At 38.1% G+C, this 16,238-nt stretch overlaps 1 protein-coding gene and 1 long non-coding RNA gene across 2 annotated transcripts; one reads left to right on the forward strand and one right to left on the reverse strand.

The window, feature by feature from the left end:
* Nucleotides 1-5,965: 5,965 nt before the first annotated feature.
* tlx3b (T cell leukemia homeobox 3b) lies at nt 5,966-15,985 on the forward strand. Its single transcript, XM_027158465.2, has 3 exons — nt 5,966-6,597; nt 9,716-9,956; nt 14,489-15,985. The coding sequence occupies exons 1-3, from the start codon at nt 6,165-6,167 to the stop codon at nt 14,691-14,693; spliced, it is 879 nt and encodes a 292-aa protein (XP_027014266.1). The 5' UTR covers nt 5,966-6,164; the 3' UTR covers nt 14,694-15,985.
* Nucleotides 9,761-12,355, reverse strand: LOC125139706. The gene is made up of 3 exons (XR_007138759.1): nt 12,222-12,355; nt 11,024-11,122; nt 9,761-9,897 (listed from the first exon to the last, which is right to left on the reverse strand). It is a non-coding gene; the product is annotated as an uncharacterized LOC125139706 (long non-coding RNA).
* Nucleotides 15,986-16,238: the final 253 nt, after the last annotated feature.

Genomic DNA, 16,238 nt, shown 5'->3' on the forward strand with positions numbered 1-16,238 from the left:
TTTGTATGGAGCCCTCTGACTCTCAGAGGCGTCCTCTGTCTTTTCCCATGCTGTCCACAGGATGAAGCATTTACCAAACCACAGCATTTCAACATCAAACAGCACATGGAATCAGACTCATCTCCTGACTTCAACTGGTCCCCCCCCACACACACACACACACTGATGACAGTGGAGAACTTCCTACTGCAGCTCATCTCCACTCTGCGTGGCGAGTTAAACTGTCTCTCCGTCTCTGCGCAATGGAGCGTGTCTCATCCAGACATGTAATGGAACACAGACATGTCTGTGTGTGTGTTGGGGGTAGAATAAGACATAGAAAGAAAAAGACATGCACACACTCCAACAGAGAGAGACACACTCCTAGAATGAGAGACACACACAGGTACAGGGTTCCTCAGCTGTTCCTCAGGGGTAACCTTTCATTGTCCGATGTAGATCCTGTTTAATAAACTATGAATAAAGAGGTTTAAAAAATTTGTGTATGTGTGTGTGTGTGTGTGTGTGTGTGTGTGTGTGTGTGTGTGTGTGTGTGTGTGTGTGTGTGTGTGTGTGTGATCAGTTTGCTCCCTCAGGCAAATCCTCTTTAGTGTTCTGTAGCTAAATGCTCCCAGTGAGCAGGTTACTGTGCAGCATGTCCTCATTGTCTTAAACAGCTGTCCATTGCCTGTCTCCCCAAACATCCTCCTCCTCCTCATCATCATCATCATTACACACACACACACACACACACACACACACACACACACACACACACACACACAGGGGGTCTGCTTGTGTTTAAGGACGTCAGGGCCAAACTCATTACATCTGTGAGCTGACACAATTTTCTTGCTACACAGACAGACAGAAAAAATAAGTATGAGATTAGAAAATAGAAAATAGATAATTATTACAACTGTACTACTACTACTAATAATAATAACGTCAGTTTTAATAGGCATGTTTTATCTGTGTTGGAGAGAGAGAGAGAGAGAGAGAGAGAGAGAGAGAGAGAGAGAGAGTGTGTGTGTGTGTGTGTGTGTGTGTGTGTGTGTGTGTGTGTGTGTGTGTGTGTGTGTGTGTGTGTGTGTGTGTGTGTGTGTGTGACAGCACTGATTTGTTGTACATATCACAAGCAGAGTAAGACGAGTCCATTGAGGCTTCTAAAGTGACACTCCACTCATGTGTGACCATATGGTGTGTGTCAGTAGGTGAAGGGTGGAAGGTTTAATGTGTGTGTGTGTGTGTGTGTGTGTGTGTGTGTGTGTGTGTGTGTGTGTGTGTGTGTGCGCGTGTGAAACAGCACAATATTGTGTATTTTACAGAATGATTGTCATAACCATAACGGGGTGGGGGTTTAGAGATTACACACACACACACACAGAGAGAGAGACACACACACAGAGACACACAGAGAAAAATAAATGATTAACAAACAAACAAATAAATAAATAAAAAACACAAACTCTGAACCTGCTACATGCAGTTTGAACGGGGTGTGTGTGTGTGGGGGGGGTGTCTTAGAAAGGCCAAAGAAAGAAGAAAGAAATGTGCAAAAAGGCAGAAAGGGGAAAAAAGTAAAGAAATAAAGAAGATACGGGGAGACAGTCACACGTGTGCGTCCCTCTCTCTCTCTCTCCCTTTCTCTTCTCTCTCTCTCTCTCTCTCTCTCTCTCGGTGTGTAAACTAAATTAAAAGCGGCTCCATTACAGCGCGCGGATAATAAAGCTGGAAAAACAGCGCGAGGACACGAAAGGAAGCGGTAAAGGGCCGTTTCAGCTCTCGCGCTTTATCTTTATGGGCCGCTTTACTTAATATTTCACAGGAGCGGAGAGACGGCGCGAGCCGCTACACTTTCATTAAAGCGCGCGCTTTTCGCTCCGAGGGACTTTTCTTCACACCCGGTGTTTTTTTTTTTATTGCAATAACAGCCTCAGTGATCTCTCTATCTCTCTCTTTCTATGTTTAGCTCTCCTGCTCACTTCCGCTTCTCTCTCACTCGTTTTTTGTCTTTTTTTTTTATTTTGATAATAAAAACATACCAGATCTCTCTCTCTTCTTCTTCTTCTTTTTTTTTAAATGCACTATTACTTACTGCGCGAGCTTTTCATATCACGGCGTCGCGGCAGTTTTATGCATCGCGCGTCATTTATTATTCAAAAAGAAGCCGCGCGAGCCTCCAGTTTCTAGAACGTTGTGCAGGCGCGCGCAATAAAAACAGTGCCGAGGGCGGGAAGAAGGAGCCGAAGGGGGCGGGGCAAGGGTGAACGCGCGCGCGCGCATCTTACTCATAATTACTTTTAGGAACGGGAGGCTAAAGTGGGGGTGGGGTGTGTGTGTGTGTGTGTGGGGGGGTGCGGTAAAAGACGCCATGCTTACGATTTTAATTACGTTAAATTGCGTTTTGTGAGTCGAACAATTAAGCAGCAGTCAGTTTCGATATGGATTTTAATCATTTATGTTTTAAGAAAGTGTGTGTCAGTATTAGCATAACTGCCTCCATCTCACACAGCTAACCGCTAGCTTATTACCATTCAAAGTCACTGCACAGTACATATACACATATACATAACTGTAGAAGGCGTGGTCACACTTAGGCCCCGCCCACACGGCACTGACAGAGTTTTCATTGATTTTAAAAAAACAAAATTTCTTCCACAAACACAACAAGGAGACCAAAACATGGAGAGAAAAGATAAGTTTGTAAGATAAGCTGAGAACAAACGTATTGTAAAATGAGGCGGATGATATATAATATCTAAACAAAGCAACATTTTATGCTAGGCTAATGCACAACAAAAAAAAAAAACAAAGCTACATTAAATAAGACAGTTTACCTCTTTGCTAGCAATGAGCTGTATATCAGAATATTAGCTGCCCCTCATGGTTAAGAAAGGTAAGTTAGCAAGATATCTATCTATCTATCTATCTATCTATCTATCTATCTATCTATCTATCTATCTATCTATCTATCTATCTATCTATCTATCTATCTATCTATCTATCACTAAGTGGATATGTTAGGCTAAGCTAACTGAGGTAGGTCTATGTTCTGTTCAACAAACAGTATTAGCAGCTTGTTTTTTGTTTTTTTTACATTATCATGGCAACTATCATGCTAATAAATAATAAATAATGTGATATGAGCAAAAATGTTCACGTAACATGGTTTTGGAATGTGTAAAAGTTAAAATAATATAAAATAAGTTTAGCCCTAAACGAACAAGCTAGATCAATAAATCCAAGAAAAAACAGAAGTGAGTCTGGTGAAAGTTCAGTGTTTTGGCCTAACTGATGTTAGCTAATGTTTTTTTTTTTACAATGCTAAATAAGCACAATAAACCCAATTTTTATAAAATACACATGAAAAAAACACTTGTCTTGTTAACTGTCCAGAAACTGACCTCAGTTTAATTCGATATTTGATATTATTAAAATGTTTAAATTCAAAACGCTATATTTTAAAAAATGAAATCAAATAACACATAATAACACAGTAATAACACATAAAGGATGATTTGTTTACAACAACGGAACAACTTTGTATGGACTTTATAATGAATATGTGAGTGTTCACTCATCAATACTGTAGGGGTGCCTAAACTTTTAAAAATCCTGCAACTTGCTGACTTTTTTTTTGTAGAATTTTTACATTCAAATTCCTGATGTTTAATGAATGACTATGATGCTGAGATTTACATTAAATAGTCACCAGTGCTTAATTAACTTAATAAAAATGTAAAGAATAATGAAATAAGTGATATAGTGAGTGTAGTGTTATATGATCTGATAATTGGTTTATTATTAGTTAATTAATTACATATCATTTATTTACTTTACTACTACTATTAATAATTCATATTAGTAATAAAATGTAATTAGCTCATAATAACAATTCTTGTGATTATGAGCTAATTACATTTTACATTGTTAGAGCCAATAAGTGTAGCCTTTTTTTATATTAAATTCTGAAGTAATTAAAATTCTTAAGTAATTAAAAGTAATGGTAATTGTAAAACACCATTAAATTATGTACTCAGACACCACCCCATCACCTTCACCAACAGCAACCGTTTTGCTTCTCGGTGGATGAAGGGACAGCTTTGTGCAGTTTAATCACCGCCTCGGTTACAGAAGAATGTAATTTGAGACACAGCTTAAGTTCTTGTTCAGACACACTAACAATCCTAACACCAAGTGACACTGGAATGAAGTGAACATCTTCAGACACTGGACTGAGGACCTCCTCTCTCTCTCTCTCTCTCTCTCTCTCTCTCTCTCTCTCTCTCTCTCTCTCTCTCTCTCTCCCAGGGGAAAGGAGCTTTTTAGCATCAGTAGCACTCGCTAATGGTCTATTAAAATATCAACTCCTTCACAGTTAACCGGATTTGCTTCTCCTCCGCAGCCCCCTGAAGCTAATCAAACGCAGCAGCTTTGAGCCGAAAAGAGCCCAAACTTAATCTGGTTTAAGCGCCGCTTTTACAAGGGAGCACTTTGGCAGCAGATCGTGTGTCCCAGCGGCCACACACACACACACACACACACACACACACACACACACACACACACACACACACACACACACACACACACACACACACACACACACACACTAAAATTGCGCCTTAATTGGATGTGACAATTTTTTGTGCTTCACTAATTGTTTCAATTAAGAGCCGTGTTAAAATCACTGTTTAATAAATGTACAGCGCATTCTCTCTGGGTGTAAAAATCACCTTGCTGGAAATTCTGACTGGCAAAGTAATGATTTAAAATTATGATCAAAGTCTTTTACGATTAAGAAAATGAAAAAGTTTTGATTCTATATAGTACTTCAATTATATAGAGTCAACCTATCAAAACGGTCAGAGTTCTATTTGATATTTTAAACTGCAGAAAAATAGTTAAACGTAAACAGTGCTCTATATTTAAATAAATATTTTACTCTTCAGTGCGAATCAGATATTCTTTTCTGAAAACAAAAAAACAAAGAAGTAACAAAGAAAATCTACAGATTTTGGCAAATGGAAATAACAATATTGTACAAAAATATTTATCATGCTAAGAAATAAAAAAAAAATTGCATAAAATATTTGTTCAGTCAGTCCACAGAATAAGTAACCTTTAGTTCCTAATTAGCTAGTTTCGTAATTAAAATATTTAAGCCGTGTTTTTTCCTGCATAGCCTATTTCTTTTTTATATTATTATTATTATTATTATTATTATTATTATTATTATTATTATTATTATTATTATTATTAGTGTTGCTGTTGTTGTTGTTGTTGAAATTATCTAGAGTTACATTATTAAAGTCGATTTGACAGCAGGATCAATAAATAAAGCATGAATCTGTTTTTCCCTTCATGCAGTAAATGGTGATGGTGGAAAAGCCCAGGCTGCCCCGCGCTGATGCTGCTGGAGGCGATGTAAAGTCCGGATGGTTTTCTAATGACGCCGCTTTTAATACACACCGGCTCGAGTTTCTCATCCGACCGATCGATGCAGCTCACACACACGAAAACCATCAGATTAGCTCGTGCGAGACATCTCACATTCATCTGATTAACCCTAAACGGTTTGAGAACACCAGTGCGTTTTGTTCTTTCGTTTCACATACACCCATACACACACGCGCGAGCATAATGTACACACGACCCAAGTCTATCACACGTTTCTGTAAGTTTCAGACAAGAAGCAATAAAGTGTTTCTAAAGCACTGAAATAAAATAACAATTATCCCTTTAAAAACACTTTAAAATGTCCGACAGACAATCAGCTACAAGAAGACAACGTGTAGGAAATCGGAAAGGGTGGTGGGTGGGTGGGTGGATGGATGTGGGGGGATTCCACTCCGGACCAATCAGGGAGTGATGTCATAAAGCGTTCACCAATCAGTGCAGAAAAAGACATTAGTGACCAATGAGAAAAAAGAGAAACAAAATGAATTAGGAGGAGCTAAAGAGCATCAGACAAACCTGGGACTGTGTGTGAAACCGGTCCAAGTCCTTCAGCCAAAAAAACTTTCCATGCTCGGATCGGCTCTGGCTCGTTCCAGGAATCTGCTGCATCCAAAGAGAGAAGTTAACAGGAATTTAACACTCAGTATTCTTGACTATCAGTCATCTAAAAGTGGAATATAAGTTCCCAGAAGGGTATTCGCTCAGGTTTGTGGAAGGAGAGGATGGACCGAGCGTCAAGCTCCAGCCCCACGGGTCAGACATCTCAGCCTGGCCAACAAGAAACAATCAGCTTCGGCATCGATCAGATCCTCAGCGGTGGAGAGCCGGAGAGCCAAAAACAACGTCAACAGCAACAACAACAGCAACAACAGCAACAGAACTCAACACAGAACAGTCCGGACAGCGCACACGGTCACCGGACGGCCAGTCCGAGTCCTTACCCTGCTCTCTCGGGAGCTTTTCACGGTCTGGCCACTTCATATGATGAATCCAGTGCATACGGGCCAAACTTCGCTCTGGCGCCCGGCGGTGTGATCAGAGTCCCGGCGCACAGACCGCTCACCGCCGCCGTGCCGCCCAATGTCCCCGCGCTCAGCGGCATCGGTTTCCCCTGGATGGAGAGCAGCCAACGCTTCGCCAAGGACCGCTTTGCAGGTACCACCACCACCATCATTCATATCCTCACCATCCTCAACGTCATTCACAAGCACAGAACGGCAACTTATTTTATGAAACACGCATCAATGCACCGAGTCCATCTGGAGATAATCTACAATCCGAATGTTAGTTATTTAAAACAGATGAAATCACTCCTAATGTGTATCTGGTCTTAGCTGTTGAAAAATTACAGAATTATTATTCATTATTCAACACTGGGAACTTTTGCTTTGTCTAAGAAATAACGCAGGACGTTAGACTACTTTCTGTATGTCTGTTTTACTTTCTGTCTGAATCCGTTTAGTTTATCCTTTCCCTTTTTTCAAAAAACATAGTACGATACAGTTTTTCATTTATTCATTTATTCTTTTACTGCAGAACATAAATTTCATATAGAGAATATTATATAATTATATATTATATATTATATAATTTTATATAGACAATAAACACTTATTCAAGAATATTCAAAATGGAATTCTGAATATCCTCAAATGTATAATTTATTAATCTGGACATTCAGAATGTATTTTTCAAATCCATGAAAGAAAGGTTAAAGTTGCGTTTTTAATTGTAATGTTACGGTATATAATATATGGATCTGTTACTGTTTGTATTTTAAATATACTTTAAACCATTTGAAAGGAAGCAAAAGGCAGCAAGGAAATTACTGAGATATTTGGAGGTCTGTTCGTCTGTTTTATGAGCAAAGACTTCATGCATTATGATGAGGCCGGATTCAGGAGTTATGGGACATGAGGCTTCGAGCAAGTCAATTCCTCTTGTACATATCAAGAAATAAAATGTACGAGATTATATTCATTCAATGTGACATTTTTAGGAGATAAAATAAGTCTGCTACAGGGAGAAACAACACTTGAGTTTCTCTGAGATGATGTCATATAATAATTATTATACACAATATGGACATAATATAAACCTAATTAATAATTAATGATTCTGTATTATTTATTCTTCTAACTTTTTTTTTTACAGGAGATTTACATCTCAACACATTTTTTTTGCTTATGCTCCAAATTACACAAAACACTGCAGTGACAGCAGTGAAGTTTTAATAACCCCCATGAGTATTAAAAATTACTTAAAAAAAATCTGAGGTATTAATATTTATGATGTACGGAATCGTTAATTTATGCAAAACAACAACAGCAACAAATTCACAATCAGCATTAAGGTCCAATATTCGCGTCCATTAAGAGCAGCTGGTTCACATTTAGCGCAAATTCATAAATACATAATGTCAGAATGTGTGTGTGTGTGTGTGTGTGTGTGTGTGTGTGTGTGTGTGTGTGTGTGTGTGTGTGTGTGTGTGTGTGTGTGTGTGTGTGTGTGTGTGCCGCGCTGAAACCGAGCCATATATCGCGCAGATTGATTTTTTAAAGAGAAGCAAATGGATAAAGAAATAAAAAACGCTGTCATGTTTTAGAGTTCACCTCCGGTTTAAACGCGCGCGCGAGGCCTTCACCGGTGTCTCTTATACATTCATCACCAAACCGCTTTATGGAACAAAAAAAAAGGGCTTTATAAAAGACGTATCAATATTTCAGCAGGGTTATTTATGGAGGCCCCACAGGCCTGAATCAGGTTCTCTCACTTTAAAGAACAGACACACACACACACACACACACACACACACACACACACACACACACACACACACACACACACACACACACACACACACACACACACACACAGAGAGAGAGAGAGAGAGAGAGAGAGAGAGAGAGAGAGAGAGAGAGAGAGAGAGAGAGAGAGAGAGAGAGAGAGAGAGGAGGCAACATTTTGGTGCAATATTTGCAATATTGCGTAGTTTTGTTGCGTGTCTAGAGATTATACATTTAATAAATATTTGCAGATTATATATTTAATAAATTTAGTTGTAGTTTTTGTGCATTTTATGTTATAAAACCCCAAACCAAAGAATCTTCCAGCGTGCAGCATTTATTCAGCAATAATCATTTACTTCATAAACGAATATAAATTCTTTTCCGTAAATCGGAACGATTTCCACAAACTAAAAAAAGACTTATTGTACATAAATTAGCCGATTTGTTTATGTGTATATAACTTTTTTCTCACATAGCTATCCTGTAGACAACTTAAATTAAGCCTCAGTATATTTTATTCCCTTTGCATTGAACAAACATTCCACTTTTAAAACACTGGGGAGAAGTTGAGTGAAAACGAGTAATAAATTATTAACAACAATTTCCTCTATACAATCACACACACACACACACACACACACACACACACACACACACACACACACACACACACACACACACACACACACACACACACACACGTTCTTTTGCAGAATAAATGTAAACAGATTTTAAAGTGATAATAAGGGAAAGTGACAGATGATATGATACAACGCGACTTCGATACTGAACTCAGTGAATATGGTTTTGTAAAAAAAAATCGATGGTTTGTTTGTTTTTTACTTTATTTTAATTACGTAGATGTGTGTTTATACACTCTTGCACTTGCCGTAGAATTGGGGACTTCTTTACACACCTCAAGAAAAAAAGTATGATATATATCATATATCAATGCATATATCATATATAATAACTAATATCTGTAAATAAATGTACAAAAAACACATTTACAAAAAATATATATGATTTTTTTTGTTATCAGAGGTGAAAACCGCGTGAAGATCCATGGCATTGTGTTATGCAGCGAAACTGCACGTGTGTGATCATATGTGAAAAATACAACATGAGTTACATATGAAAAAAAGATACTTGAAAATAAATGAACAGCGTGAATATGAAACAAAACCATAAACCGAGTGAAACATAAAACACGTAAATGACGTTACAAACACATGTTAAGTGTTTAAAGACTGCACTCCGTTTCTGTAGGAGGAAACAATCTAGCTCATCCAACTCGTTTTAAAAGTGAATTTCTTGTCTTTAATCATTACAATAAAATTAAAAGTGTTTTTTGTTAATAATTAAAAAAAATAACATATCAAACATCTGCATACACAAGTAGGTTTTATTAAGTTGTATTATCTTTATTCCAAGGTGATTTAAGAGTTCCGGTTTGGATAAACTTCTCCTTCCCTCTCTCTCAGCTGCCCTGACGCCTTTCACCGTGGTCGCACGGCGGATCGGTCACCCGTACCAGAACCGGACGCCGCCCAAGCGGAAGAAGCCGCGCACGTCGTTCTCGCGCGCGCAGATCTGCGAGCTGGAGAAGCGCTTCCACCGGCAGAAATACCTGGCGAGCGCAGAGCGCGCGGCTTTAGCCAAGACCCTGAAGATGACCGACGCGCAGGTCAAAACGTGGTTCCAGAACCGGAGGACAAAATGGAGGTGTGTGTGTGTGTGTGTGTGTGTGTGTGTGTGTGTGTGTGTGTGTGTGTGTGTGTGTGTGTGTGAGAGAGAGAGAGAGAGAGAGAGAGAGAGAGAGAGAGAGAGAGAGAGAGAGAGAGAGAGATATGCAGATTAGGCTGAAATAGGTTTGGCAAATAGACTACATCATATAAAAAACCTATATCATCTCACATTTCTTTTATTAAGTTTAAAGTTTGGAGTGAGTTTACCTGCGTATGAATATATGTATTAAAAACTCCATTAATCTCAACTGAAAAAAGTTAGACCTAATTTTTTAAACCGCAGTCCCACAAGTTCGCCCGTTCCTACCAGGAGTGTTAAATTACATATTACGCTTCTATTTAACTACAAAAGCACAGCCATTAACCTACATCCATATGAAGTATACATGTGATGATTTTATTAACTTCATTAATACTTCAAATGGACAATCACGTGACCTGCAGCAGCTTGTGGAGTGAGAGGAAAAAAATGTTGTAGCACATTGATTTTTCTCCACATGTTCCTTCTTTTCTGTCTAAAAATCCATCATATGTTTTATAATAAGTGGTTAAAAATGATTAAGTGTCATTGTTAGTCTTCATATCCACTCTGAGAAAAAAGGACCATAGTGTGCGTTTCTGGTGTGGATGAGCATCAGACCTACATCTTCTCTACCTTTAATGTGTATCATGGGAATGTAGTGAAACTTTAAACATGATTTAAGTTACACAACTAGAGGTTAAGGACCATTCCTCTCCATTTAATTAGCGCTAGAGTAATATTTAGAGTAACACCACGCTCCGCTATGCTACGTTACACTAAAGGATACACACTAAATGTGTACTTTTAACAGGGAAACGTGTATTTAGAGAAAGAACCAGTTTTCATTTATTTAGCTGTAAATGAGATCAGATCTAAAGTGAAGTCTGATTTGTTTTCATATTATTTTGCTTGTGACATTTTTACAGTTACTATGCAGAAAAGAATCAGAAAACTACAGAGTGCAAAAACACTTTAGTTTCCAAAAAAACAGATTAGGATTAATGATAAAATTATTCACTGACTGTTACATGATCCTGCTGTAGATGTTTAAAACAGACTCCAAAAAATGTTGATAGCTGATATTGTCATCATACATGAAGTGAACCCACCGTCTTCCGCAGCTTCCGAACAAAGTAAAAAAAAATAGTTAGCAAAGAATTTAAGCTGTATTGCATTGTTATTTTTTTTATCAAACTGAATCCTATCGTATCGAATCGACTCATATCATAACATATTGACTCACGTCCTATCATACAAATCGACTCATATCGTATTATAACGTATCGACTCATATCGTATCATATCGAATCCTAGCAGATTCAGTGGTGGTGTTAAGTGTCACTTTATAAAATCGTATCATATCATACCAGATACAGCGATATCATCAAATATCAAATCAATGAATTGTTTTAATCTTAAATCAAATCAAAATTGTATCGTATTGTATCATAGCGAATTATATACAGTATCTCTAAAATTTCGCATCAACCCTGTATTGTAGCATGAATAAGTCAGAGGTTTACTAAGGTAGCTGAGCTGCGTTTGTTTTAGAACAGGACTAAACGCAGTCAGCTGTTGCTTAATTAACCGGCTGGCAAAACATCAGCACAGATCCACATCTGGCCCAGGTGCTGATTACGACATGACGGAAAACACAATCCAGCGAACACGACAGGCCGTGATGAATCGGGCAGAGTTTCAGCATGGCGACTCTTTAAATGACATTAACTTCCTCACGAGCTGCAGTTATTTTTTACGGCTTAATTTGCAGAGTATATATATTTAATGCGCACCCTGTTGTTTCCACCCGTCTTGCATTTATTCTAATCTTTAATCATGAGCTTTAAAGCAAAAAGGCATGAGGCTCATTTAAAAGACTTTATTCTGCAGAATCAGCAACTGGAAAGTTGAACGTTTTACGCAGTGCCACAATGAGACAGCAACAAGGGTTCGAGGAAAAAAACCATCACATAGCACAGAGGAACATAACACACACACACACACACACACACACACACACACACACACACACACACACACACACACACACACACGTCAAATCTAGCACGTGTGATCAGCAGAGTAATAGCAGAGCAAGGTTACTGCATTCAAACACACACGTGACGTCGTGCGACCCTAATCATGTGATAAAATGAACCCACATGACCTACATGTCATCAAACAAACAAACAGACATAAATAGCACCCTAATAGTCTTACCTGTGAAATAGGGAATAATAAAACAAACAAATAAAAAAATTATGATAATTCAAGTGGAAAAATGAAACCACGTGTCCTACATGTGAAAAAGGTATAAAACACAATTACAGAAATATGAGAATAAATGTAAAAACCTGCTCTGTTTGTGAAAAACTAACGTGAAAACCAAACGAATGAATGAAAAACGTGCACTACGTGTGAAAAATGTGCAAGTCTTTAAATACCACGGGCTAAAATGTCACACGTGGAGAGTCACGTGTGTGTGTACACGAGGTATTACTTTTACTTGGATTTTAAATTTTAATTAATCGTCAAGTCAGAAATCTAATCAGAAGTCAGTCGAAACGTGAGTCTCTGACTGTAATGTGTGGTAATTACTGTTAAGTGTCAAAGGGAAATGAACTGATTAGAGACGAGCAGAAGTGCAGTGATTGCATGACCACCAGGTAGATATACACTCCACACTGAGCCAGAGCACACAACACAAACACACAACACAACACCATAAACCAATAAAAACAGACACACAACACAACACCATTACACATAACACAAACACACAACACAGACACACAAACCAACAACACCATAACACAACACAAACACACAAGACAACACAAACACACACAACACCATAACACAACAACACAGACACCCAACACAAACACACCCAACACAACAACAACATAACACGACAACACAAACACACCACACAACAACAAAGACACACAACACAACTACACCATGACACTGCAACACAAACACACAACAACACCATAAAACAATAACACAACACAACAGAAAACACAAGACAACACAGCACAACAATTCAAACACACAACACAACAACACCATAACACCACAACACAGACACACAACAAAAAACACAGCAAGACAACATAAACACACAGCATACAACACAACACAAACAAACAACATACAATACAACAAAAAACACAACACCACCATAACACTAACCCGACACTAAGGCAGCAGTAACGCCGCCCTACAGGACCCAGTGTGGAGGAGGAGAAGATTTAGAGCAGGTTTAATTGAATTGAACAGGAGTGTAAATAAAACAGCCCCAGAGACAAACCAGGACGTTTGCAGCCATGTTGTCTTCATTACCTCTGAATAGCAATAAAACACGCTAACGTTCCACACGCTCCACAACTCTTTAGAAATGATTTATTCTCAGATATTTTTGTGTCTTACACTAACCATGCACGCGGCCCTTGATTTATTTAGCAAACGTCTGTGATTTCTGTGCAGAATGCCATCTTAATGTTGAGAAAAACAGAAAAAATATACAAAGCAGCTCCGTTTCCCACGGCTACACACACTCTGAAATAAATACATCCAGTCTGGAGACGGACCACAATGTTAGAGACAACTATTTTTATTTCTTTCATATTCATTCATATACATGAATAAGCACTATATAGACATGTAGTCATGCACATAGCTATGACATACAGTCGAATTTTAATATTATAAAATAATATACATAAATACATCACACTGTACCTGAGTGTAGAAATATATCGATATATACAGTAAATACCTCAGTGTCCTGTTACACACAGAAAATGTGGCATTTTGAGGTCCTGGTATTTATTTGTGTTTGAGAACTTATTTAGAAAAAGATTATTGATACTTATTAGATATTGGATATTAGATATCTAAATTTATTGCACATTTTATACATGAAATATCAAAGATATGAAAATTTAGAGGTTTGAATAAAACCCTCTCATCACAAAAACTTATATCCTTCTAAATCAATCAATCATTAAACATTCCTTTTTGAGAATATTTCCTTCACCCTTTTTCATTCTGAATGGAGATTTATTTAAATCCATCCACCGTTATTCATACAGCCGATTTAAAGACAACACCTGAAACTGAAAGTCCAGAATTCCCAGTCAGCATGAACAATACATAATGTACTTTTTTTTATTCTTATTATGGTTTTTAAAATAAAAGACAGAAGGATGAAAATTATTGCAGAAGATTCTGCTCTTTGAAGTGTTTATTTCTAGAAAAGAAGCAAAAGAATTAGAAACTGTAAGTCTTGGAATTAGTGAAGAAGTCAGTGTTTATATATTAATCTGAGATTCAGTTTATTGTCTGTTTTGTTTTATAATGTGAAATGAATCTGATGATAGTTTAGATTGTATCGTGTGCTAAGCTGTGGAGTCCAGATCTCTGACACTGTCCCTCTGTGTGTGTGTGTGTGCGTGCGTGTGTGTGTGTATGTGTATCAGACGGCAGACGGCGGAGGAGCGCGAGGCCGAGCGACAGCAGGCCAACCGTCTGATGATGCAGCTTCAGCACGACGCCTTCCACAAGTCTCTGAGTGAACCGCTGCCGGCCGACCCGCTGTGCATGCACAACTCGTCCCTTTTCGCCCTGCACAACCTGCAGCCTTGGGCCAGTGAAGAGGGCGCCAAGCTCACCGCGTTGGCGTGAGAGCCTCAGTACAAACAGTACAAACATATCACTTCACCACCACCACCCCAATCACCTCATCAACCCTCTCCCCCGACCCCAGCGCCTCACTCCCTAATCACCATGCAGCTGCATCTCAAAGAACGACGGGACGTTTTCTGTACAGAAACAAAAACAACACCTCCGGAGCAAAGGACGAACTCCACAACGAGCACACGGACACACGCAGAGCTGCTACAGTGAGAGACTCAGCATCTCTCTCTCTCTCTCTCTCTCTCTCTCTCTCCATCATCTCATCATGCGGAGGCAACGCCACAGAGACACATAACCGAGGATAAATTATTCAGAACATGACCTCCCACGGCCTGTACAATGGGCAATTTAAACATAAAGCTAACAAGAACACACACACACACACACACACACACACACACACACACACACACACACACACACACAAAAGCCTGAGAGAAAATCAGCACTGCTTACATCTTAGTAAGGGTCAAGGGCTATTCTGCTGTTTCATCTGCAGTTTCTAACAGCTGAAGAAAGCGCACGGTGATTTTGCAGCACAAAGTTAACGTTTAATCAACCAATCACCTTCTTGGATTTGTATGACATCACCAAACTAGATCAGACGTGAGCAGGATTCTAGCTGAAGTTAAAAAAGATCTCTTCTGCGTCTAGTTTCCTGTCAGTTGGCTGATTAAGGATCACAAAACAGACACGAACGAATACTTTAGTTTATCGCATTATAGTTATAATACAAATAATAGAGTGAGAATCTAAATCTATAAAACTCTTTAAAAAAAAGTCTTTATATACTTATACTGTATTTCACAGCGAACAAGGCAAAGCAATATAATAACATGGAGGTTTGCTACTTTGCTAACAGTCACAGAGCCTGGACTTAATCACACAAAATCCTTGTTATATTTATAGAAGTAGATATATTTTATTACTATATACTAGTTAGCGTAGTATTTACATAATATCTCCTGGTTTTACACACTGCACACGTTTACTGATTTATGCGCAATCTAAAATAGCCGAATGTTAGCTCTCTTGCTAGCAATCATGGCTCCCGGTTTTAGTTACATCACATGACATCATGCAGCAGGTGCTAGGTGAGATATTAGAGTTTTCCTAATGTTAGATGGCTTACTGGTGCTTAGCGTCAAATAGCTAGTACTACAGAGGCAAAGTTAGCATTAGGAGAAGCGTATCTGGGCTGCTATGGTCTATTATTTTAAGGCTGAGTGATAGAGAATTAGCAAATAGAAGAAAAAGCAGGATTATTAATATATTTTATAGAAATATAAGCATATGTGTGTGTGTATATATATATATATATATATATATATATATATATATATATTTATATACATATATATATATATATATATATATATATATATATATATGTATATGTATGTGTGTGTGTGTGTGTGTGTTGTGTGTATATATATATATATATATATATATATATCTATATATATCTATATATATATATATCTCTCTATATATATAGAGAGAGAGAGAGAGAGAGAGAGAGAGAGAGAGAGA

The sequence above is a fragment of the Tachysurus fulvidraco genome, chromosome 20 (genome assembly GCF_022655615.1).
Source record: "Tachysurus fulvidraco isolate hzauxx_2018 chromosome 20, HZAU_PFXX_2.0, whole genome shotgun sequence".
NCBI lineage: Eukaryota > Metazoa > Chordata > Actinopteri > Siluriformes > Bagridae > Tachysurus > Tachysurus fulvidraco.

Excerpts from the sequence above, each read along its gene's own strand:
- tlx3b (XM_027158465.2), top strand. The coding sequence starts at position 6,165 with ATGGACCGAGCGTCAAGCTCCAGCCCCACGGGTCAGACATCTCAGCCT. Across the intron at positions 6,598-9,715 it reads CGCCAAGGACCGCTTTGCAG|CTGCCCTGACGCCTTTCACC; the intron begins GTACCACCACCA and ends CCTCTCTCTCAG. Across the intron at positions 9,957-14,488 it reads AACCGGAGGACAAAATGGAG|ACGGCAGACGGCGGAGGAGC; the intron begins GTGTGTGTGTGT and ends TATGTGTATCAG.